This window comes from Salmo salar, chromosome 15 (assembly GCF_965601325.2).
Source record: "Salmo salar chromosome 15, fSalSal1, whole genome shotgun sequence".
Classification (NCBI taxonomy): Eukaryota; Metazoa; Chordata; class Actinopteri; order Salmoniformes; family Salmonidae; genus Salmo; species Salmo salar.
In genome coordinates, this window is record NC_138305.1 from 3,000,080 (window position 1) to 3,025,231 (window position 25,152).

General features: G+C 47.2%; 1 protein-coding gene across 2 annotated transcripts in view; it reads right to left on the reverse strand.

Moving 5' to 3' along the window:
- Nucleotides 1-9,631: 9,631 nt before the first annotated feature.
- Nucleotides 9,632-25,152, reverse strand: part of cnnm4b (cyclin and CBS domain divalent metal cation transport mediator 4b) — a 77,586-nt gene continuing 62,065 nt past the window's right edge. The window contains exons 6-8 of one of the 2 annotated variants that reach the window (XM_045695316.2): nucleotides 21,166-21,228; nucleotides 13,573-13,757; nucleotides 9,632-12,946 (exon numbers count right to left, since the gene is read on the reverse strand). In XM_045695316.2, coding sequence (XP_045551272.1) covers nucleotides 12,644-12,946; nucleotides 13,573-13,757; nucleotides 21,166-21,228 — 551 coding nt within the window. In that variant the 3' untranslated portion in view covers nucleotides 9,632-12,643. The remainder of the gene's footprint in view (nucleotides 12,947-13,572; nucleotides 13,758-21,165; nucleotides 21,229-25,152) is intronic. The other variant, XM_045695317.2, reaches the window with a different exon arrangement.

Sequence of the window (25,152 nt, forward strand, 5' to 3'; positions counted from 1 at the left end):
TAAAATCAATTTTTATGCCATTTTTCTCGTAAAAAAGCGATAATATTCCGACCGGGAATGTCCATTTAGCTAAACAGGAATGAAAACAAAGCTTTCGGTCGACGCGGGCACGAGCCTGAGTCTCACAGTACTGTAACCAGCCACTACCCAAACGCGCTACTTTGTTTCAGCCAGAGCCTGCAAAGCCACGATTCCGCTTTTTGGCGCCTTCTGAGAACCTATGGCAGCCGTAGGAAGTGTCACGGGACAGCTAATATCCTCACTCTTCAATAAACAGAGACAAGAAGAACGACACCTTGTCAGACAGGCCACTTCCTGCATGAAATCTTCTCAGGTTTTTGCCTGCCATATGAGTTCTGTTATACTCACAGACACCATTCAAACAGTTTTAGAAACTTTAGGGTGTTTTCTATCCAAAGCCAATAATTATATGCATATTCTAGTTACTGGGCAGGAGTAGTAACCAGATTAAATCGGGTACGTTTTTTATCCAGCCGTGAAAATACTGCCCCCTATCCATAACAGGTTAACGCACATCCCAAAACAGGTCCTGAAACAGTGGAACTCGGCCAAGTAGAATCAGACGGGACAACCCAACCCAACCAAACCACACATATGGGTTCGTTAGAACGGTCCGATTAACGCAAGCACAAGCCCTCTCCGCTAAACATCCTACTCCAGCAGGTTCAGAATTTACTACGCATGTAATCCCAACAAAATGTACATATATTATATTTAACAATCTCCCAATTTATGCATGCATGCAGTTTTATTGAATTCAAAAGTTATTTTAGTACTACTAGATTCTTAGGAGTTCTTAAATAGAGAGACCTACGTGGCGTCTCCTTCGTTGAGGCTGAATCTCTGAAGCAATCTACACAAACATTTCAACTATTGTAAGAACAAGCTTACCTTATTATAGTTGGGCGGCCGCCCGTTTGCGAGACTTTCCAGAGAAACCGTCACCAACCAAAAAAAACGCCGTTATTCAAGAACCCTTCTGCCTCCTGGCAAGCTCGCCAAAGTATGTCGTGGAAAATTGTCTTAAGAATAACACTTCTTACAAGAACTTGTAAATTCATTATAGACTTTAATACAGAGTAACAAAGCCGAGCCGGTCCGCGGACAACAACTGCCTTCCTTAGGCCCCGGCTCTGCTTTTATGCATATACAATACAGAGGTCCATCCTTTATGTAAATAAAGTAAAACCCCCTATGCGTTCTGCCACCTTTTTCTTTCAACCCAATGGATAACGCCCATATCTGCTTTTAGCTCTAGCATATTGATGGCTAGACTCTCCTCATATGGATATGAAAATAATGCCTGCATTGCATGCTTACGCTTGGCATATATTTAGTCATGGCCATACATACAGCTTGCTTGGCCTTTACGTGGTTCCTGTTTGGGGATGTATAGCCATCTGTTATTTCCACTCAGGGCCTGCTGCCAGTCTCCTCTTTCGCTAGCTAATGTATTTCTGTTTTTCTTTCCCTCAGCTAGTCTACCTTTCTCCCACAGAACTCAGACTAGGGCGAAGGTTCACCTTCCAACAGGACAACGACCCTAAGCTCACAGGCAAGACAATGCAGGAGTTGCTTCGGGACAAGTCTTTGAATGTCTTTGAGTGGCCCAGCTAGAGTCCAGACTTGAACCCGATCAAACATCTCTGGAGAAACCTGAAAATAGCTGTGCAGCGACGCTCCCCATCCAACCTGACAGAGCTTGAGAGGATCTGCAGAGAAGAATGGGAGAAACTCCCCAAATACAGGTGTCCAAGCTCGTAGCGTCATACCCAAGAAGACTCAAGCCTGTAATCGCTGACAAAGGTGCTTCAACAAAGTACTGAGTAAAGGGTCTGATTTCATTATGGGGGGGTATTGTGTGTAGATTGATGAGGAAAAAAATACAATTTAATCAATCAATACTTTACGAATGCATTGTATGTCGGCTCAATTTAAAATGACCTTTACATTTCTATCGTGGAATCTGTAACTCTTCAGCTTTACAGATTGAACAGAGCCCTAAATCTCTGTCTGATAAACCGGCCCATTGATTTTAATGCATAACTGAAATCTTCTTACGTTGTAGTTAGGACTCAACCCTAAGAGTTCTGTTGTATCCTGTTATCTCAGGTGATATTGACAAGTCATTAGAAATGAAGTAAGGGCCACTATAGGGGTGAAATCATTAGTCCAAACAAGAGTTTCTATTGGACAAATTCAGGTAGGTCCCTCACAGTTTTGTTCTATTAGCTTCCATATAAGAAAAGTTTTGCAACAGAATCAGCGTAATGAACACGCCCCAGATTATATTGCATGCAAAGTTACTCAGTAATTTCACAGAGTTCCTAGAAAGTTAGAACCCTGCAGGGGAATAATGTGACCATGACCACAACTCATGACCATTACTCAGATGACAGTATCACTCTGGGGCAGAGCTCTCCAACCCTGTTCCTGGAGAGCTACTGTCCTGTAGGTTTCCACTCCAACCCTGTTCCTGGAGAGCTACTGTCCTGTAGGTTTCCACTCCAACCATGTTCCTGGAGAGCTACTGTCCTGTAGGTTTCTACTCCAACCCTGTTCCTGGAGAGTTACTGTCCTTTAGGTTTCCACTCCAACCCTGTTCCTGGAGAGCTACGGTCCTGTAGGTTTCCACTCCAACCCTGTAGGTTTCCACTCCAACCCTGTTCCTGGAGAGCTACTGTCCTGTAGGTTTCCACTCCAACCCTGTTCCTGGAGAGCTACTGTCCCGTAGGTTTCCACTCCAACCCTGTTCCTGGAGAGCTACTGTCCCGTAGGTTTCCATTCCAACCCTGTTCCTGGAGAGCTACTGTCCTGTAGGTTTCCACTCCAACCCTGTTTCTGGAGAGCTACTGTCCTGTAGGTTTCCACTCCAACCCTGTTCCTGGAGAGCTACTGTCCTGTAGGTTTCTACTCCAACCCTGTTCCTGGAGAGCTACTGTCCCGTAGGTTTCCACTCCAACCCTGTAGGTTTCCACTCCAACCCTGTTCCTCGAGAGCTACTGTCCTGTAGGTTTCCACTTAAACCCTGTTCCTGGAGAGCTACTGTCCTGTAGGTTTCCACTCCAACCATGTTCCTGGAGAGCTACTGTCCTGTAGGTTTCTACTCCAACCCTGTTCCTGGAGAGTTACTGTCCTTTAGGTTTCCACTCCAACCCTGTTCCTGGAGAGCTACAGTCCTGTAGGTTTCCACTCCAACCCTGTAGGTTTCCACTCCAACCCTGTTCCTGGAGAGCTACTGTCCTGTAGGTTTCCACTCCAAACCTGTTCCTGGAGAGCTACTGTCCTGTAGGTTTCCACTCCAACCCTGTTCCTGGAGAGCTACTGTCCTGTAGGTTTCCACTCCAACCATGTTCCTGGAGAGCTACTGTCCTGTAGGTTTCTACTCCAACCCTGTTCCTGGGGAGTTACTGTCCTTTAGGTTTCCACTCCAACCCTGTTCCTGGAGAGCTACGGTCCTGTAGGTTTCTACTCCAACCCTGTTCCTGGAGAGCTACTGTCCTGTAGGTTTCCACTCCAACCCTGTAGGTTTCCACTCCAACCCTGTTCCTGGAGAGCTACTGTCCTGTAGGTTTCCACTCCAACATTGTTCCTGGAGAGCTACTGTCCTGTAAGTTTCCACTCCAACCCTGTTGCTGGAGAGCTACTGTCCTGTAGGTTTCCACTCCAACCCTGTTCCTGGAGAGCTACTGTCCTGTAGGTTTCTACTCCAACCCTGTTCCTGGAGAGCTACTGTCCTGTAGGTTTCTACTCCAAACCTGTTCCTGGAGAGCTACTGTCCTGTAGGTTTCCACTCAAACCCTGTTCCTGGAGAGCTACTGTCCTGTAGGTTTCCACTCCAACCCTGTTCCTGGAGAGCTACTGTCCTGTAGGTTTCCACTCCAACCCTGTTCCTGGAGAGCTACTGTCCTGTAGGTTTCAACTCTAACCCTGTTCCTGGAGAGTTACTGTCCTTTAGGTTTCCACTCCAACCCTGTTCCTGGAGAGCTACGGTCCTGTAGGTTTCCACTCCAACCCTGTAGGTTTCCACTCCAACCCTGTTCCTGGAGAGCTACTGTCCTGTAGGTTTCCACTCCAACCCTGTTCCTGGAGAGCTACTGTCCCGTAGGTTTCCATTCCAACCCTGTTCCTGGAGAGCTACTGTCCTGTAGGTTTCCACTCCAACCCTGTTCCTGGAGAGCTACTGTCCTGTAGGTTTCCACTCCAACCCTGTTCCTGGAGAGCTACTGTCCTGTAGGTTTCCACTCCAACCCTGTTCCTGGAGAGCTACTGTCCTGTAGGTTATCACTCCAACCCTGTTCCTGGAGAGCTACTGTCCTGTAGGTTTCCACTCCAACCCTGTTCCTGGAGAGTTACTGTCCTTTAGGTTTCCACTCCAACCCTGTTCCTGGAGAGCTACAGTCCTGTAGGTTTCCACTCCAACCCTGTAGGTTTCCACTCCAACCCTGTTCCTCGAGAGCTACTGTCCTGTAGGTTTCCACTTAAACCCTGTTCCTGGAGAGCTACTGTCCTGTAGGTTTCCACTCCAACCATGTTCCTGGAGAGCTACTGTCCTGTAGGTTTCTACTCCAACCCTGTTCCTGGAGAGTTACTGTCCTTTAGGTTTCCACTCCAACCCTGTTCCTGGAGAGCTACAGTCCTGTAGGTTTCCACTCCAACCCTGTAGGTTTCCACTCCAACCCTGTTCCTGGAGAGCTACTGTCCTGTAGGTTTCCACTCCAAACCTGTTCCTGGAGAGCTACCGTCCTGTAGGTTTCCACTCCAACCCTGTTCCTGGAGAGCTACTGTCCTGTAGGTTTCCACTCCAACCATGTTCCTGGAGAGCTACGGTCCTGTAGGTTTCTACTCCAACCCTGTTCCTGGAGAGCTACTGTCCTGTAGGTTTCCACTCCAACCCTGTAGGTTTCCACTCCAACCCTGTTCCTGGAGAGCTACTGTCCTGTAGGTTTCCACTCCAACCCTGTTCCTGGAGAGCTACTGTCCTGTAGGTTTCTACTCCAACCCTGTTCCTGGAGAGCTACTGTCCTGTAGGTTTCTACTCCAAACCTGTTCCTGGAGAGCTACTGTCCTGTAGGTTTCCACTCAAACCCTGTTCCTGGAGAGCTACTGTCCTGTAGGTTTCCACTCCAACCCTGTTCCTGGAGAGCTACTGTCCTGTAGGTTTCCACTCCAACCCTGTTCCTGGAGAGCTACTGTCCTGTAGGTTTCAACTCCAACCCTGTTCCTGGAGAGTTACTGTCCTTTAGGTTTCCACTCCAACCCTGTTCCTGGAGAGCTACGGTCCTGTAGGTTTCCACTCCAACCCTGTAGGTTTCCACTCAAACCCTGTTCCTGGAGAGCTACTGTCCTGTAGGTTTCCACTCCAACCCTGTTCCTGGAGAGCTACTGTCCTGTAGGTTTCCACTCCAACCCTGTTCCTGGAGAGCTACTGTCCTGTAGGTTTCAACTCTAACCCTGTTCCTGGAGAGTTACTGTCCTTTAGGTTTCCACTCCAACCCTGTTCCTGGAGAGCTACGGTCCTGTAGGTTTCCACTCCAACCCTGTAGGTTTCCACTCCAACCCTGTTCCTGGAGAGCTACTGTCCTGTAGGTTTCCACTCCAACCCTGTTCCTGGAGAGCTACTGTCCCGTAGGTTTCCATTCCAACCCTGTTCCTGGAGAGCTACTGTCCTGTAGGTTTCCACTCCAACCCTGTTCCTGGAGAGCTACTGTCCTGTAGGTTTCCACTCCAACCCTGTTCCTGGAGAGCTACTGTCCTGTAGGTTTCCACTCCAACCCTGTTCCTGGAGAGCTACTGTCCTGTAGGTTATCACTCCAACCCTGTTCCTGGAGAGCTACTGTCCTGTAGGTTTCCACTCCAACCCTGTTCCTGGAGAGTTACTGTCCTTTAGGTTTCCACTCCAACCCTGTTCCTGGAGAGCTACAGTCCTGTAGGTTTCCACTCCAACCCTGTAGGTTTCCACTCCAACCCTGTTCCTCGAGAGCTACTGTCCTGTAGGTTTCCACTTAAACCCTGTTCCTGGAGAGCTACTGTCCTGTAGGTTTCCACTCCAACCATGTTCCTGGAGAGCTACTGTCCTGTAGGTTTCTACTCCAACCCTGTTCCTGGAGAGTTACTGTCCTTTAGGTTTCCACTCCAACCCTGTTCCTGGAGAGCTACAGTCCTGTAGGTTTCCACTCCAACCCTGTAGGTTTCCACTCCAACCCTGTTCCTGGAGAGCTACTGTCCTGTAGGTTTCCACTCCAAACCTGTTCCTGGCCAGCCACCCGCCTACCGTCCTGTAGCCCCCCGCCTCTCTCCCACTCCAACCCTGTTCCTGGAGAGCTACTGTCCTGTAGGTTTCCACTCCAACCCTGTCCCTCCCCCCTGGAGAGCTACTGTCCTGTAGGTTTCCACTCCAACCCTGTTCCTGGAGAGCTACTGTCCTGTAGGTTTCTACTCCAACCCTGTTCCTGGAGAGCTACTGTCCTGTAGGTTTCTACTCCAAACCTGTTCCTGGAGAGCTACTGTCCTGTAGGTTTCCACTCAAACCCTGTTCCTGGAGAGCTACTGTCCTGTAGGTTTCCACTCCAACCCTGTTCCTGGAGAGCTACTGTCCTGTAGGTTTCCACTCCAACCTTGTTCCTGGAGAGCTACTGTCCTGTAGGTTTCAACTCCAACCCTGTTCCTGGAGAGTTACTGTCCTTTAGGTTTCCACTCCAACCCTGTTCCTGGAGAGCTACGGTCCTGTAGGTTTCCACTCCAACCCTGTAGGTTTCCACTCCAACCCTGTTCCTGGAGAGCTACTGTCCTGTAGGTTTCCACTCCAACCCTGTTCCTGGAGAGCTACTGTCCCGTAGGTTTCCATTCCAACCCTGTTCCTGGAGAGCTACTGTCCTGTAGGTTTCCACTCCAACCCTGTTCCTGGAGAGCTACTGCCCTGTAGGTTTCCACTCCAACCCTGTTCCTGGAGAGCTACTGTCCTGTATGAGGGGTTCACCTGGTCAGTGGTCACATTGCTACAGTAGACAGGTACTACCACTAAGTCTGAAGGGATTCAGTCTCCCCGACACATATTAAGCCTAGTCCTGGAATAAATAGGCTCAGTGACATATGCTTTTTAATCCAGGACAAGGCTTAATCTGTGTCCAAGAAACCGACCCAAGATTAGCTAAATGTGTTGAAGGCAGTGTGAAGAACATGCACATTGAACTGCACCATGTGAAGAATTTCATTCCATCATACATTCTAGTCCATCATGCCTTCCTCACAATTTGTTGGTTGAAGTGAATCGTTATAAAATGACTAAGCCATCTATTCTTAGGCTTTTCTTCAAGAACATTTCATCGGAAAGCCTACCACTCGATGAGTGGAAGTTATTCACCAGTGACCATTTTGGCTTTTCCAATCAATACACCATATACATTACAATGTAATCTGTAATCATGACTGACAGGCCTGTAGGTTTCTACTCCAAACCTGTTCCTGGAGAGCTACTGTCCTGTAGGTTTCCACTCCAACCCTGTTCCTGGAGAGCTACTGTCCTGTAGGTTTCCACTCCAACCCTGTTCCTGGAGAGCTACTGTCCTGTAGGTTTCCACTCCAACCCTGTTCCTGGAGAGCTACTGTCCTGTAGGTTATCACTCCAACCCTGTTCCTGGAGAGCTACTGTCCTGTAGGTTTCCACTCCAACCCTGTTCCTGGAGAGCTACTGTCCTGTAGGTTTCCACTCCAACCCTGTTCCTGGAGAGCTACTGCCCTGTAGGTTTCCACTCCAACCCTGTTCCTGGAGAGCTACTGTCCTGTAGGTTTCCACTCCAACCCTGTTCCTGGAGAGCTACTGCCCTGTAGGTTTCCACTCCAACCCTGTTCCTGGAGAGCTACTGTCCTGTATGAGGGGTTCACCTGGTCAGTGGTCACATTGCTACAGTAGACAGGGACTACCACTAAGTCTGAAGGGATTCAGTCTCCCCGACACATATTAAGCCTAGTCCTGGAATAAATAGGCTCAGTGACATATGCTTTTTAATCCAGGACAAGGCTTAATCTGTGTCCAAGAAACCGACCCAAGATTAGCTAAATGTGTTGAAGGCAGTGTGAAGAACATGCACATTGAACTGCACCATGTGAAGAATTTCATTCCATCATACATTCTAGTCCATCATGCCTTCCTCACAATTTGTTGGTTGAAGTGAATCGTTATAAAATGACTAAGCCATCTATTCTTAGGCTTTTCTTCAAGAACATTTCATCGGAAAGCCTACCACTCGATGAGTGGAAGTTATTCACCAGTGACCATTTTGGCTTTTCCAATCAATACACCATATACATTACAATGTAATCTGTAATCATGACTGACAGGCCTGTAGGTTTCTACTCCAAACCTGTTCCTGGAGAGCTACTGTCCTGTAGGTTTCCACTCCAACCCTGTTCCTGGAGAGCTACTGTCCTGTAGGTTTCCACTCCAACCCTGTTCCTGGAGAGCTACTGTCCTGTAGGTTTCCACTCCAACCCTGTTCCTGGAGAGCTACTGTCCTGTAGGTTATCACTCCAACCCTGTTCCTGGAGAGCTACTGTCCTGTAGGTTTCCACTCCAACCCTGTTCCTGGAGAGCTACTGTCCTGTAGGTTTCCACTCCAACCCTGTTCCTGGAGAGCTACTGCCCTGTAGGTTTCCACTCCAACCCTGTTCCTGGAGAGCTACTGTCCTGTAGGTTTCCACTCCAACCCTGTTCCTGGAGAGCTACTGTCCTGTAGGTTTCCACTCCAACCCTGTTCCTGGAGAGCTACTGTCCTGTATGAGGGGTTCACCTGGTCAGTGGTCACATTGCTACAGTAGACAGGTACTACCACTAAGTCTGAAGGGATTCAGTCTCCCCGACACATATTAAGCCTAGTCCTGGAATAAATAGGCTCAGTGAAATATGCTTTTTAATCCAGGACAAGGCTTAATCTGTGTCCAAGAAACCGACCCAAGATTAGCTAAATGTGTTGAAGGCAGTGTGAAGAACATGCACATTGGACTGCACCATGTGAAGAATTTCATTCCATCATACATTCTAGTCCATCATGCCTTCCTCACAATTTGTTGGTTGAAGTGAATCGTTATAAAATGACTAAGCCATCTATTCTTAGGCTTTTCTTCAAGAACATTTCATCGGAAAGCCTACCACTCGATGAGTGGAAGTTATTCACCAGTGACCATTTTGGCTTTTCCAATCAATACACCATATACATTACAATGTAATCTGTAATCATGACTGACAGGCCCCATATTTAAACTCAGTTGAAAACACCAGCTTACAACGGCAGCTTTCAATGTCAATGTAATTTACTGAGCAGAAATATTACTTTTGGAATATAATCAAAATGATCAAATGAGCTGCAGGTCACGTCAGACCAAATCCTATCCTTCTACTTAATTATGTCCAATTGTCACATACGTCATGTCCCAATTCTCCACAAGTGTGGAGTGTGTGGAGTCTCTTGCATGGATTTAGCAATGGTGGAAACTCCCTTTTGCCAATGTTTACATCAATCCTATGCTTTTACATCCACGACGAGTGTGCAAAAGAATTAAGGATAATTGGGATGTAATCTTAAATCATGCATTGATGTCACAGGGAAACATATATTTGAAGTTATTTTTAATATTTCCTGTGTCTGTCTAGACCACTCAGAGTCACATTAGCTCTGAACAAGTCATACAGTTCAACATAACATATTAACCCTGAATCATTCCAATTTATTATTTTTTTAAAAATTTTTTTTTTTTTTTTACAGAATTCATCCCCATCCTTCATAACAACACCACATCCCAACTATTAAAAATGAAAAATAAAGTTGTAGAAAAAAGTACTTGATCATTCCCCTTCAGGAGAGTTACAGTCCAGTTCTGGTTCCATGATCAATGTGAACACTTGTTTTAAAGGAGGTGAGGGTTGGCCCATACCAGTCCAGCACAAAGATATTGTTTTAGACAGAGAATATATCCCTTTGGTGACTGTGTCCTTGTTGTGCAATCTGCAGTGCTACTGTGCTTTTCTTTGTGTGTAAAACATTTTATATAAAATTGAGAGGAAAGATGAATTGATTATTTGGTAAAACAAATGCTGTTAAGTTGGACAACTACTATAGCCTTGGTAAAATGATAATATCACAGTGTTATTCAATAGATCGATACATGGACAAATGTGCAAGACAGGTCTGGGAAATATAATATATGATTTAGGACTGATGAGATGGGTCTAGGGACTAAAGCATAGAATGGATTCACTGTGCACTGGACTGGCTGTCAACCACCGCGTTCAACTGCTACATTTAAAAGGAATCTCATCGTGATAATGACAATATTCTCAATGAAAACGCTAGATTATAAAACACAGACAACAAAATTTACAACGCAAAAAAAACGAACCCAAAAAAATCTCAAAAATATACAACTTGAATTTTATGCAAAATAAATAGTCAATTATTTTATATATATATATAGGTATATTTGTCAGGACAGGAGGCCTTTTTCTAATTAGGTTACTGTTCCGAATGTGATTGCCACTTGGTCACACAGACAGAAACAAACCTTTAAGTTTTTCCACCCCAAAATCTTAGACCCAGGGCCTCTGACCCCAGTCCCCAGTCCATCTGAAAGCAGGAAAGGGCTCTCTGTCCCCTTTATAGTAACGTACCCTACACATCAGCCACATTCATCATCATCATATTGATTGTCTTACAACACACACTGGAGGTCCATCACTGATGAATCCATTGGCATCTTTGGGGAAAAGGAGAAGCCTCTAATTAAAAGACTAGCTGTCTTTTATTGATGCCTTCCCCATAGAGGTCTGAGGAAACTCATAAAGACCACTAATCTACTATACACCTTGACATGAATATCCACAAATACAAACCGACAGACACTTATTCCCCTCTCTCAGCATAAATGGAATTAATAAATAGCATTTTCTTTTTCAATATCGTATTACATATTTATAACATATATTAGTTTCCTCTTTGACATGCTTTGTTCTGATTGGTCTTTGTCTTTAGCTGTATTGTTGCTGTTAGTTAATGGTTGGGGGTTACTACACATGCTGTTGTTGTTGGTGCTTCTATCTGTTTATTTCAGTCTCCCTGAGTGGTGTGGCTTTACAGTGGAGACAGAGCAGACCAGGAAACAGCAAGGCGGAGGACACACTCACACACACACACACCTCTCCCTGTAGGCATCTGTACCTAGCTACGACCTGTCTATATCTGAAACACTGATGGACTTTTTATAGAAAAGTGAGAAGAAAAACAACTGTTAATCCATATAAAAAAAATCACTTGTTTAGTCAGTCTAGAAAACAAATGGTCATAGGGGACCTCTCTCAGTCCAGTCCTGTTGAGCCCAACACCACTACCAAGTCACATTATCTCTATGCTCCATCTCGCTCCACTTTGCTCTCTCATAGCTCTGCCCCTTCCTCCACATGGCCTCCTTCTCTCCAACAGCACAGCTTCTGACATCTCTGTCCCTAACTCTGTTACAGTATGCACACACGCACACACACACGCACACACGTTGCAGACAGACAGAACACACTTTGCAGAAACACACAGACATTGCAGTCAGACAGACCAATAATGACATTGTGCCATGCTGGAAGAGGGGGTACAGGGGGATAGCTGACCATGCTGGAAGAGGGGGTACAGGGGGATAGCTGACCATGCTGGAAGAGGGGGTACAGGGTGATAGCTGACCATGCTGGAAGAGGGGGTACAGGGTGATAGCTGACCATGCTGGAAGAGGGGGTACAGGGGGATAGCTGACCATGCTGGAAGAAGAGGAGGTACAGGGGGGATAGCTGACCATGCTGGAAGAAGAGGAGGTACAGGGGGGATAGCTGACCATGCTGGAAGAAGAGGAGGTACAGGGGTGATAGCTGACCATGCTGGAAGAAGAGGAGGTACAGGGGGGATAGCTGACCATGCTGGAAGAAGAGGAGGTACAGGGGGGATAGCTGACCATGCTGGAAGAGGAGGAGGTACAGGGGTGATAGCTGACCATGCTGGAAGAGGAGGAGGTACAGGGGTGATAGCTGACCATGCTGGAAGAGGAGGTACAGGGGTGATAGCTGACCATGCTGGAAGAAGAGGAGGTACAGGGGGGATAGCTGACCATGCTGGAAGAAGAGGAGGTACAGGGTGATAGCTGACCATGCTGGAAGAAGAGGAGGTACAGGGGTGATAGCTGACCATGCTGGAAGAGGAGGAGGTACAGGGGGGATAGCTGACCATGCTGGAAGAAGAGGAGGTACAGGGGGGATAGCTGACCATGCTGGAAGAAGAGGAGGTACAGGGGGGATAGCTGACCATGCTGGAAGAGGAGGAGGTACAGGGGGGATAGCTGACCATGCTGGAAGAGGAGGAGGTACAGGGGGGATAGCTGACTATGCTGGAAGAAGAGGAGGTACAGGGGGGATAGCTGACCATGCTGGAAGAGGAGGTACAGGGGGGATAGCTGACCATGCTGGAAGAAGAGGAGGTACAGGGGGGATAGCTGACACTGTACACACTACCAGCCACAGGGTTGACTTTTAAAATGGGGGGGAGAGTCGTTCCTCCAGACAGTTTGGCATAATGTCAGTGTGTTTTTGTGTGTGTCATATGCTGCTCTCTGATTGGTTGTGGTGGTGGTTGTGAGGCAGAGAGTTCTGCTCGTTGAGGAGAGAGGTGGTCTCGTCAGCCAGGAGGGGGCCGTACTGCTCGTTGAGGAGAGAGGTGGTCTCGTCAGCCAGGAGGGGGCTTTTCTCCGGAGTGGGGGTGTCGTCAGCTAGGAAGCCGAGTGTGGCGGTGCCCACGGGGGGCGGGGTACCCTCCAGACGGGGGTGGCCGCAATCAGGTGACTGGGGGGAGGAATCCAGACGAGACGCCATCAGACCGTTCTGGTACTGGGCACGTGTGATCTGTGAGAGAGGAAAGAGGGAGAAGAGAAAGAGGGGAGAGAGAGAAATAGAGAGAGAGAGAAATAGAGGGAGAGAGAGAGAGAAAGAGAGAGAGAAAGAGAGCGAGAAAGAGAGAGAGAGAGAGAGAAAGAGAGAGAAAGAGAGAGTGAGAGAGAAAGAGAGAGTGAGAGAGAGAAAGAGAGAGTGAGAGAGAGAAAGAGAGAGAGTGAGAGAGAGAGAGGGGAGAGAGAGAGGGGGAGAGAGAGGGAGAGAGAGAGGGAGAGAGAGCGAGGGGAGAGAGGAGAGAGAGCGAGGGGAGAGAGAGCGAGGGGAGAGAGGAGAGAGAGCGAGGGGAGAGAGAGCGAGGGGAGAGAGGAGAGAGAGCGAGGGGAGAGAGAGCGAGGGGAGAGAGGAGAGAGAGCGAGGGGAGAGAGAGCGAGGGGAGAGAGGAGAGAGAGCGAGGGGAGAGAGGAGAGAGAGAGAGAGCGAGGGGAGAGAGGAGAGAGAGCGAGGGGAGAGACGAGAGAGAGAGAATCAAGGTGTTGTAGTGTAGTGATAGGACAAAAGCCTACACACACGGTCTCTCTCCTCAACAAATCATTAAAGCTCAGTGCAGGAGGTATCAATGTATGGCCGGGTATCCTCACCTTGACGAACTGCAGGTCTGAGAGAGCTCGTACGTAGAAGTCAGGTGTGTATGACGGTGAGGGGACAGTGAACTGAGTGTTGAGCTGGCTGTTACTGCCGCTGACAGACGCCGACTCTGTCCGATCTGCAGCGCTCAGAGACGCCGTCCTGTTCAAACCACTGATGTGTGACGGGGAGCGGAACTCTGAAACACACAGGGTCGTAGCGTTAGAGTGAGCAACAAGGGAAAAGAATCACACTCACACATGCAGATGCACACAAACAAAAAGGTATGGCAATGGTACACAAAACATGTAAACACACGAACACAGGTAAAAGTGTTAGTGAAATGGAAGGCTAACTCTGAACAATGGGCGAACCAGGCAGAGCTGCCTTCTAGAGGCCAATACACAGTTAACTCAGTACCGGACATGTCAATGGGACGGACAGAGAGAGACAAGAGACATGGTCTGGAGAAGGAACTAGTCTGAGCAAACACACAACCAAACTCACACATATCCATCCATGTTAGAGAGATACCTGTTAGAGACAGACCTGTTAGAGAGAGACCTGTTAGACAGAGACCTGTTAGACAGAGACCTGTTAGACAGAGACCTGTTAGACAGAGACCTGTTAGAGAGAGACCTGTTAGAGAGAGACCTGTTAGAGAGAGACCTGTTAGAGAGAGACCTGTTAGAGAGAGACCTGTTAGAGACAGACCTGTTAGAGACAGACCTGTTAGACAGAGACCTGTTAGAGAGAGACCTGTTAGACAGAGACCTGTTAGAGACAGACCTGTTAGAGAGAGACCTGTTAGACAGAGACCTGTTAGAGACAGACCTGTTAGAGAGAGACCTGTTAGAGAGAGACCTGTTAGAGACAGACCTGTTAGACAGAGACCTGTTAGAGACAGACCTGTTAGAGACAGACCTGTTAGAGAGAGACCTGTTAGAGACAGACCTGTTAGAGACAGACCTGTTAGAGAGAGACCTGTTAGACAGAGACCTGTTAGAGAGAGACAGACAGACCTGTTAGAGAGAGACCTGGTAGACAGAGACAGACAGACCTGTTAGAGAGAGACCTGTTAGAGAGAGACCTGTTAGACAGAGACCTGTTAGAGAGAGACCTGTTAGAGAGAGACCTGTTAGACAGAGACCTGTTAGACAGAGACCTGTTAGAGAGAGACCTGTTAGAGAGAGACCTGTTAGAGAGAGACCTGTTAGAGAGAGACCTGTTAGAGAGAGACCTGTTAGAGAGAGACCTGTTAGAGACAGACCTGTTAGACAGAGACCTGTTAGAGAGAGACCTGTTAGACAGAGACCTGTTAGAGACAGACCTGTTAGAGAGAGACCTGTTAGACAGAGACCTGTTAGAGACAGACCTGTTAGAGAGAGACCTGTTAGAGAGAGACCTGTTAGAGACAGACCTGTTAGACAGAGACCTGTTGAGAGACCGGAGACAGACCTGTTAGAGAGAGACCTGTTAGAGACAGACCTGTTAGAGACAGACCTGTTAGAGAGAGACCTGTTAGACAGAGACCTGTTAGAGAGAGACAGACAGACCTGTTAGAGAGAGACCTGGTAGACAGAGACAGACAGACCTGTTAGAGAGAGACCTGTTAGAGAGAGACCTGTTAGAGAGAGACCGAGAGAGAGACCTGTTAGAGAGAGACCTGTTAGAGAGAGACCTGTTAGAGCAGCAGACCTGTTAGAGACAGACCTGTTAGAGACAGACCTGTTAGAGACAGACCTGTTAGAGAGAGACCTGTTAGACAGAGACCTGTTAGAGAGAGACCTGTTAGAGAGAGACCTGTTAGAGACAGACCTGTTAGAGACAGACCTGTTAGAGAGAGACCTGTTAGAGAGAGACCTGTTAGAGACAGACCTGTTAGACAGAGACCTGTTAGACAGAGACCTGTTAGAGAGAGACCTGTTAGAGAGAGACCTGTTAGAGAGAGACCTGTTAGACAGAGACCTGTTAGACAGAGACCTGTTAGAGACAGACCTGTTAGAGACAGACCTGTTAGAGACAGACCTGTTAGAGACAGACCTGTTAGAGACAGACCTGTTAGACAGACAGACCTGTTAGAGAGAGACCTGTTAGAGAGAGACCTGTTAGAGAGAGACCTGTTAGAGAGAGACCTGTTAGAGAGAGACCTGTTAGAGACAGACCTGTTAGAGACAGACCTGTTAGAGAGAGACCTGTTAGAGAGAGACCTGTTAGAGAGAGACCTGTTAGAGACAGACCTGTTAGAGACAGACCTGTTAGACAGAGACCTGTTAGACAGAGACCTGTTAGACAGAGACCTGTTAGAGAGAGACCTGTTAGAGAGAGACCTGTTAGAGACAGACCTGTTAGAGACAGACCTGTTAGAGAGAGACCTGTTAGAGAGAGACCTGTTAGACAGAGACCTGTTAGAGACAGACCTGTTAGAGAGAGACCTGTTAGAGAGAGACCTGTTAGAGACAGACCTGTTAGAGACAGACCTGTTAGACAGAGACCTGTTAGAGACAGACCTGTTAGAGACGAGACCTGTTAGAGAGAGACAGACAGACCTGTTAGAGAGAGACAGACAGACCTGTTAGAGACAGACCTGTTAGAGACAGACCTGTTAGAGACAGACCTGTTAGAGAGAGACCTGTTAGAGAGAGACCTGTTAGACAGAGACCTGTTAGAGAGAGACCTGTTAGACAGAGACCTGTTAGAGACAGACCTGTTAGACAGAGACCTGTTAGAGACAGACCTGTTAGAGACAGACCTGTTAGAGAGAGACCTGTTAGAGAGAGACCTGTTAGAGAGAGACCTGTTAGAGACAGACCTGTTAGAGACAGACCTGTTAGAGACAGACCTGTTAGAGACAGACCTGTTAGAGAGAGACCTGTTAGACAGAGACCTGTTAGACAGAGACCTGTTAGAGAGAGACCTGTTAGACAGAGACCTGTTAGAGACAGACCTGTTAGACAGAGACCTGTTAGAGAGAGACCTGTTAGAGAGAGACCTGTTAGAGACAGACCTGTTAGAGACAGACCTGTTAGACAGAGACCTGTTAGAGACAGACCTGTTAGAGAGAGACCTGTTAGACAGAGACCTGTTAGACAGAGACCTGTTAGAGACAGACCTGTTAGAGACAGACCTGTTAGAGACAGACCTGTTAGACAGACAGACCTGTTAGACAGACAGACCTGTTAGAGAGAGACCTGTTAGAGACAGACCTGTTAGAGACAGACCTGTTAGACAGAGACCTGTTAGACAGAGACCTGTTAGACAGAGACCTGTTAGAGACAGACCTGTTAGAGAGAGACCTGTTAGAGAGAGACAGACAGACCTGTTAGAGAGAGACAGACAGACCTGTTAGAGACAGACCTGTTAGAGAGAGACCTGTTAGACAGAGACCTGTTAGAGAGAGACCTGTTAGACAGAGACCTGTTAGAGAGAGACCTGTTAGAGAGAGACCTGTTAGAGAGAGACCTGTTAGAGACAGACCTGTTAGAGACAGACCTGTTAGAGAGAGACCTGTTAGAGAGAGACCTGTTAGAGAGAGACCTGTTAGAGACAGACCTGTTAGAGACAGACCTGTTAGAGACAGACCTGTTAGACAGAGACCTGTTAGACAGAGACCTGTTAGACAGAGACCTGTTAGACAGAGACCTGTTAGAGAGAGACCTGTTAGACAGAGACCTGTTAGACAGAGACCTGTTAGACAGAGACCTGTTAGAGACCTGTTAGAGACAGACCTGTTAGAGAGAGACCTGTTAGAGAGAGACCTGTTAGAGACAGACCTGTTAGAGACAGACCTGTTAGAGACAGACCTGTTAGACAGAGACCTGTTAGAGAGAGACCTGTTAGAGACAGACCTGTTAGAGAGAGACCTGTTAGAGACAGACCTGTTAGAGAGAGACCTGTTAGAGAGAGACCTGTTAGAGAGAGACCTGTTAGAGAGAGACCTGTTAGACAGAGACCTGTTAGAGACAGACCTGTTAGAGAGAGACCTGTTAGAGACAGACCTGTTAGAGACAGACCTGTTAGAGAGAGACCTGTTAGAGACAGACCTGTTAGAGACAGACCTGTTAGAGACAGACCTGTTAGACAGAGACCTGTTAGACAGAGACCTGTTAGACAGAGACCTGTTAGAGAGAGACCTGTTAGACAGAGACCTGTTAGACAGAGACCTGTTAGACAGAGACCTGTTAGAGACAGACCTGTTAGAGAGAGACCTGTTAGACAGAGACCTGTTAGAGACAGACCTGTTAGAGACAGACCTGTTAGAGAGAGACAGACAGACCTGTTAGAGAGAGACCTGTTAGAGACAGACCTGTTAGAGACAGACCTGTTAGAGACAGACCTGTTAGACAGAGACCTGTTAGAGACAGACCTGTTAGAGAGAGACCTGTTAGAGAGAGACCTGTTAGAGAGAGACAGACCTGTTAGAGAAGACCTGTTAGAGACAGACCTGTTAGAGACAGACCTGTTAGACAGAGACCTGTTAGAGACAGACCTGTTAGAGACAGACCTGTTAGAGACAGACCTGTTAGAGACAGACAGACCTGTTAGAGAGAGACCTGTTAGAGACAGACCTGTTAGAGACAGACCTGTTAGAGAGAGACCTGTTAGACAGAGACCTGTTAGAGACAGACCTGTTAGAGACAGACAGACCTGTTAGAGAGAGACAGACCTGTTAGAGAGAGACAGACCTGTTAGAGAGAGACCTGTTAGAGACAGACCTGTTAGAGACAGACCTGTTAGAGACAGACCTGTTAGACAGAGACCTGTTAGAGACAGACCTGTTAGAGACAGACCTGTTAGAGACAGACCTGTTAGAGAGAGACCTGTTAGACAGAGACCTGTTAGACAGAGACCTGTTAGAGACAGACCTGTTAGAGACAGACCTGTTAGACAGACAGACCTGTTAGAGAGAGACCTGTTAGAGAGAGACCTGTTAGAGAGAGACCTGTTAGAGACAGACCTGTTAGAGACAGACCTGTTAGAGAGAGACCTGTTAGACAGAGACCTGTTAGACAGAGACCTGTTAGAGAGAGACCTGTTAGAGACAGACCTGTTAGACAGAGACCTGTTAGAGAGAGACCTGTTAGACAGAGACCTGTTAGAGACAGACCTGTTAGAGAGAGACCTGTTAGAGAGAGACCTGTTAGAGAGAGACCTGTTAGAGAGAGACCTGTTAGACAGAGACCTGTTAGAGAGAGACCTGTTAGACAGAGACCTGTTAGAGACAGACCTGTTAGAGACAGACCTGTTAGAGAGAGACCTGTTAGAGAGAGACCTGTTAGAGACAGACCTGTTAGAGACAGACCTGTTAGACAGAGACCTGTTAGAGACAGACCTGTTAGAGAGAGACCTGTTAGAGAGAGACCTGTTAGAGCAGACCTGTTAGAGAGAGACAGACAGACCTGTTAGAGACAGACCTGTTAGAGAGAGACCTGTTAGAGACAGACAGACAGACCTGTTAGAGAGAGACCTGTTAGAGACAGACAGACAGACAGACCTGTTAGAGAGAGACCTGTTAGAGAGAGACCTGTTAGAGAGAGACCTGTTAGACAGAGACCTGTTAGAGAGAGACCTGTTAGAGAGAGACCTGTTAGAGACAGACCTGTTAGAGACAGACCTGTTAGAGAGAGACCTGTTAGAGACAGACAGACCTGTTAGACAGAGACCTGTTAGAGAGAGACCTGTTAGAGAGAGACAGACAGACCTGTTAGAGAGAGACAGACAGACCTGTTAGAGAGAGACCTGTTAGAGAGAGACCTGTTAGAGACAGACCTGTTAGAGACAGACCTGTTAGAGACAGACCTGTTAGAGAGAGACAGACAGACCTGTTAGAGAGAGACCTGTTAGAGAGAGACCTGTTAGAGAGAGACCTGTTAGAGAGAGACCTGTTAGAGACAGACCTGTTAGAGACAGACCTGTTAGACAGAGACCTGTTAGAGACAGACCTGTTAGAGACAGACCTGTTAGAGAGAGACAGACCTGTTAGAGAGAGACCCGTTAGAGACAGACCTGTTAGAGACAGACCTGTTAGACAGAGACCTGTTAGAGACAGACCTGTTAGAGACAGACCTGTTAGAGACAGACCTGTTAGAGACAGACCTGTTAGAGAGAGACCTGTTAGACAGAGACCTGTTAGACAGAGACCTGTTAGAGACAGACAGACCTGTTAGAGACAGACAGACCTGTTAGAGACAGACCTGTTAGAGACAGACCTGTTAGAGACAGACCTGTTAGAGAGAGACCTGTTGAGAGACGAGACCTGTTAGAGAGAGACCTGTTAGAGACAGACCTGTTAGAGAGAGACCTGTTAGAGAGAGACAGACAGACCTGTTAGAGAGAGACAGACAGACCTGTTAGAGAGAGACCTGTTAGAGAGAGACAGACAGACCTGTTAGAGAGAGACCCGTTAGAGACAGAATATTTAATACCAGTTTCTACACACCTCAAAAATGTGAAATCTGTTAATTTCACACTGCTAACAATATCTGGCACCCATTGAATAACATGATGCCATGCCAGTGCCTCACTAAAATGTATCCACATGGATTTATTAAAAACCTTAGAGACATTCTGCAGCTGGACCTAACCATCAGAGATGGCATTTACAAACCAACCACACTGTATTTCAGTCTGAAGATGTTGCATGAGTGTGTGACATCCAATGTGTGTGTGTGTGTGTGTCTCAATGTGTGTGTGTGTGTGTCTCAATGTGAGTGTGTGTGTGTGTGTGTGTGTGTGTGTGTGTGTGTGTGTGTGTGTGTGTGTGTGTCAGAGCAGTGCTGAAGGTGAGGTGCATGATTATCAGACATGTGGTGAACACATAGTAACGCAGTCCAACAGCTGAACATCCACTTGTCGACCACTCAGCCAATAACAAGGTAGAGAAGACACCCAGCTTCCAGTGTCTGCAACATTAACCCTGGCCTGTGATGCCAGGTAGAGAAGACACCCAGCTTCCAGTGTCTGCAACATTAACCCTGGCCTGTGATGCCAGGTAGAGAAGACACCCAGCTTCCAGTGTCTGCAACATTAACCCTGGCCTGTGATGCCAGGTAGAGAAGACACCCAGCTTCCAGTGTCTGCAACATTAACCCTGGCCTGTGATGCCAGGTAGAGAAGGGGCAGTGCCAGTCTTAGCCCAGTTGCCAACCCCACAGGCCTTAAAGGTAGGTAACCACTAATCACATCAACAAACTGCCAGCCACTGCCCTCTGCAGGCCAGGGAGACACATTACCTGGTTTTATCAAGAGGGTATAGGTTGTCTTTGTACAACACAGTCCTCCACACTCCACCAAAGCTAGTGAGAGTCAGCAGTTAGCTTGAGACTTGTTGGTTTAAATTGCAGATGAAAGCTAGAAACAGAAGTAATTTAGGACAGCAATGTCCCTCGCATCGTTAGTGTTTGTTAGCATTTTTGATTGGTGAAGGGTTGTGTGTGACTGATGCTGATGATCCTGTAGACTACGCACTAGTCACTACCATTTTCTATTAAACGACTACATAAAGTAGGATAAAGTAGTGGGTGTTACGGTTACATTCTTCCCCAGCCCCCCCAGCCTGGGTGATCCAGTTAAATGTTTCCCCAGTGCCCAGACATGCCGGAGGTTACCTGGCAACCTGGAGAACAGAGAGAACCGCTTTAGAGAGAGGTGACGAGGACGAGATGACACCACTGAGAGAGACAGATGAAGGAGAGGAAATACAGAAATGAGAGAAACAGATGGAGGGAGGAGAGGAAAGACAGAAAATAGAGAGACGGATGCAGGAAATGAAAGACAAAGAAGAGAGATGGAGGTAGGAGATGAAAGACAAAAAGGAGAGAAAGGTGGAGGGAGAAGAGGAAAGAGAAGACAGAGGAAGGTAGAGAAGGAGAATAGAGGGAGGAGAGGAGAGTGAGGAAACAGAGGTACAGAAAGAGAGAAAGGCAGAAAGAGAGAGGCAGAAAGAGAGAGACAGAGAGAGACAAAGAGAGAAAGAGAGGGCATGAGTAAGGTTACAAATTCTGGGAAATTTCAATAAAATCCTTGGTTTTCCAGAAATCCTGGTTGGAGGATTCGGTATTTGCTGCTTATTCCCTCCTGAATCCAGGAAACCTCCAAACGGGATTTCGGATCTTCACTATAGTCTGGATAAATATACTGATGTCTCCCAGCGACCAGTTAGTACATACAACGTCCTCCATTCAGGCTGTAAAGGCCTCAATTTCCTCCCGAATTAGGAACGCTAGTCCCAAACGCCTCACATTCAGCCAAACAAGTTACAGCAGTCTGTTTACCTCTAGCCGAACACGGGGTGCAAAAATCAGGAAGTGGCATTCCTAGGCATCAGCCACTCTAGTATTGTGGTGGAAAACTGTGTTTCATAATGAAAGTACGCATATTTTCACCGTTTCTTTCTCGCCTTCACACCATTAAATCTAGTTATGGAGGAAATCGAAGCCTATGCAGCCTGAATGGAGGACGTTTTATGTACGAAGCGGCCGCCGGGACACACAAGTGTATTACCGGCTGGCCACATCAAGCCTAGACGATAGTAGAGATCCATAAAGCCCACGAGCGACAGCACAGGCCAGTGTGGTTGAGTAAACAAGGTGGGAAATATACACGTAAAAGTACAGGTCTGCATGCAATGTTCACATGTGACAGTAAAAGAGAGAATCTCTGATTTGAGCTGTAGGTGCGTGATACATTATTCTCAGATAAAAACAAACAGGTAACAGAGAAGGAAAAAGGAGAGAAGTATAAACAGAGACAGACAAGTGAGTGAGAGACAAAATACTCTGTAAGGACAGAGAGAGAGAGGCAGGGAGAGAAAGAGGTAGAGAGGTAGAGGTAGAGAGGTAGAGAGAGAGGTAGAGAGAGAGAGAGAGAGGTAGAGAGGTAGAGAGGTAGAGAGAGAGAGAGAAATGTGTAAGAGGCAGAAAGGCGGAGCCATTGGTGAGTATAATTCCTGAACTCATTGCCCCTGCTGACTTCACTTCAGGTATTCAAAAGCACTGGCTACATAAAACAACCATGCTACTGTCACTCTAAAGCCTTTCCAGAGGCTTGACAGAGCAGTGTTCTTTAATCTTGGTCCTACAGAGAGCGATAGGGTTTTTCCCCTCTTGATGATTCATTGAATCAGGTGTGTTCTTTTGTTACAGAGCCACAAGCCTATACACCCTGTAACTGACGACTAGTGTCCTGGACTACAGGGAATTACCCCCATATAGCTGAGGATGATGACTGGTGTCCTGGACGAGAGAGAGTTACCTGAGGATGATGAGGAGGGGATTGAAACAGACGGAGGGGATTGGAACAGACGGAGGGGATTGGAACAGACGGAGGGGATTGGAACAGACGGAGGGGATTGGAACAGACGGAGAAGATTGGAACAGACGGAGGGGATTGGAACAGATGGAGGGGATTGGAACAGACGGAGGGGATTGGAACAGACGGAGGGGATTGGAACAGACGGAGAAGATTGGAACAGACGGAGGGGATTGGAACAGACGGAGAAGATTGGAACAGACGGAGGGGATTGGAACAGACGGAGGGGATTGGAACAGACGGAGGGGATTGGAACAGACGGAGGGGATTGGAACAGACGGAGGGGATTGGAACAGACGGAGAAGATTGGAACAGACGGAGGGGATTGGAACAGACGGAGGGGATTGGAACAGACGGAGGGGATTGGAACAGACGGAGGGGATTGGAACAGACGGAGAAGATTGGAACAGACGGAGGGGATTGGAACAGACGGAGGGGATTGGAACAGACGGAGGGGATTGGAACAGACGGAGGGGATTGGAACAGACGGAGGGGATTGGAACAGACGGAGGGGATTGGAACAGACGGAGGGGATTGGAACAGACGGAGGGGATTGGAACAGACGGAGGGGATTGGAACAGACGGAGAAGATTGGAACAGACGGAGGGGATTGGAACAGATGGAGGGGATTGGAACAGATGGAGGGGATTGGAACAGATGGAGGGGATTGGAACAGATGGAGGGGATTGGAACAGACGGAGGGGATTGGCACAAAGCCCTTACGAGGATGACAAATAAGTAGACAACTATCTGAGAATCAAGTCTTCCTCTCTCTGGGAAACAGTAGAAGATACTTTTCTTCATCCTTTATTTAAACTGGTCAAAATCACAAATCAAATCAAAGTCATGCAACCTCATATAGCCTGGGTACCAGTCTGTTTGTACTAATATTCCACTCCTTGACACGGAGTACGAGGACTGGAATGTTAGCACAAAACAGGTCTGGATTTCAGGCTACCGAAGACACAGTTGTAGTATAATTATGCATCACGAATTCATGGCCTCTTACCCTTTTAGGTTTTGTGAGACTGATTCACGCTACTGAAAATAAGAACAACTGACAACTACACTGCTCAACTACACTGCTCAACTACTGACTACCACACTGCTCAACTACTGACTACCACACTGATCAACTACTGACTACCACACTGCTCAACTACTGACTACCACACTGATCAACTACTGACTACCACACTGATCAACTACACTGATCAACTACTGACCAACTACACTGATCAACTACTGACTACCACACTGATCAACTACTGATCAACTACACTGATCAACTACACTGATCAACTACTGACCAACTACACTGATCAACTACTGACTACCACACTGATCAACTACTGACTACCACACTGATCAACTACACTGCTCAACTACTGACCAACTACACTGCTCAACTACTGACAACTACACTGCTCAACTACTGACAACTACACTGCTCAACTACTGACTACTACACTGCTCAACTACTGACTACTACACTGCTCAACTACTGACTACTACACTGCTCAACTACACTGCTCAACTACTGACTACTACACTGACCAACTACTGACTACTACACTGCTCAACTACTGACAACTACACTGCTCAACTACTGACAACTACACTGCTCAACTACTGACAACTACACTGATCAACTACTGACAACTACACTGCTCAACTACTGACTACTACACTGCTCAACTACTGACAACTACACTGCTCAACTACTGACAACTACACTGACCAACTACAGACAACTACACTGTCCAACTACTGACAACTACACTGATCAACAACTGACAACTACACTGCTCAACTACTGACAACTACACTGCTCAACTACTGACTACCACACTGATCAACTACTGACTACCACACTGATCAACTACACTGCTCAACTACTGACAACTACACTGCTCAACTACTGACAACTACACTGCTCAACTACTGACAACTACACTGCTCAACTACTGACAACTACACTGCTCAACTACTGACTACTACACTGCTCAACTACTGACTACTACACTGCTCAACTACTGACTACTACACTGCTCAACTACTGACTACCACACTGCTCAACTACTGACAACTACACTGACAACTACACTGACCAACTACTGACAACTACACTGATCAACAACTGACAACTACACTGATCAACTACTGACAACTACACTGATCAACTACTGACAACTACACTGCTCAACTACTGACTACTACACTGCTCAACTACTGACTACTACACTGCTCAACTACTGACTACCACACTGCTCAACTACTGACAA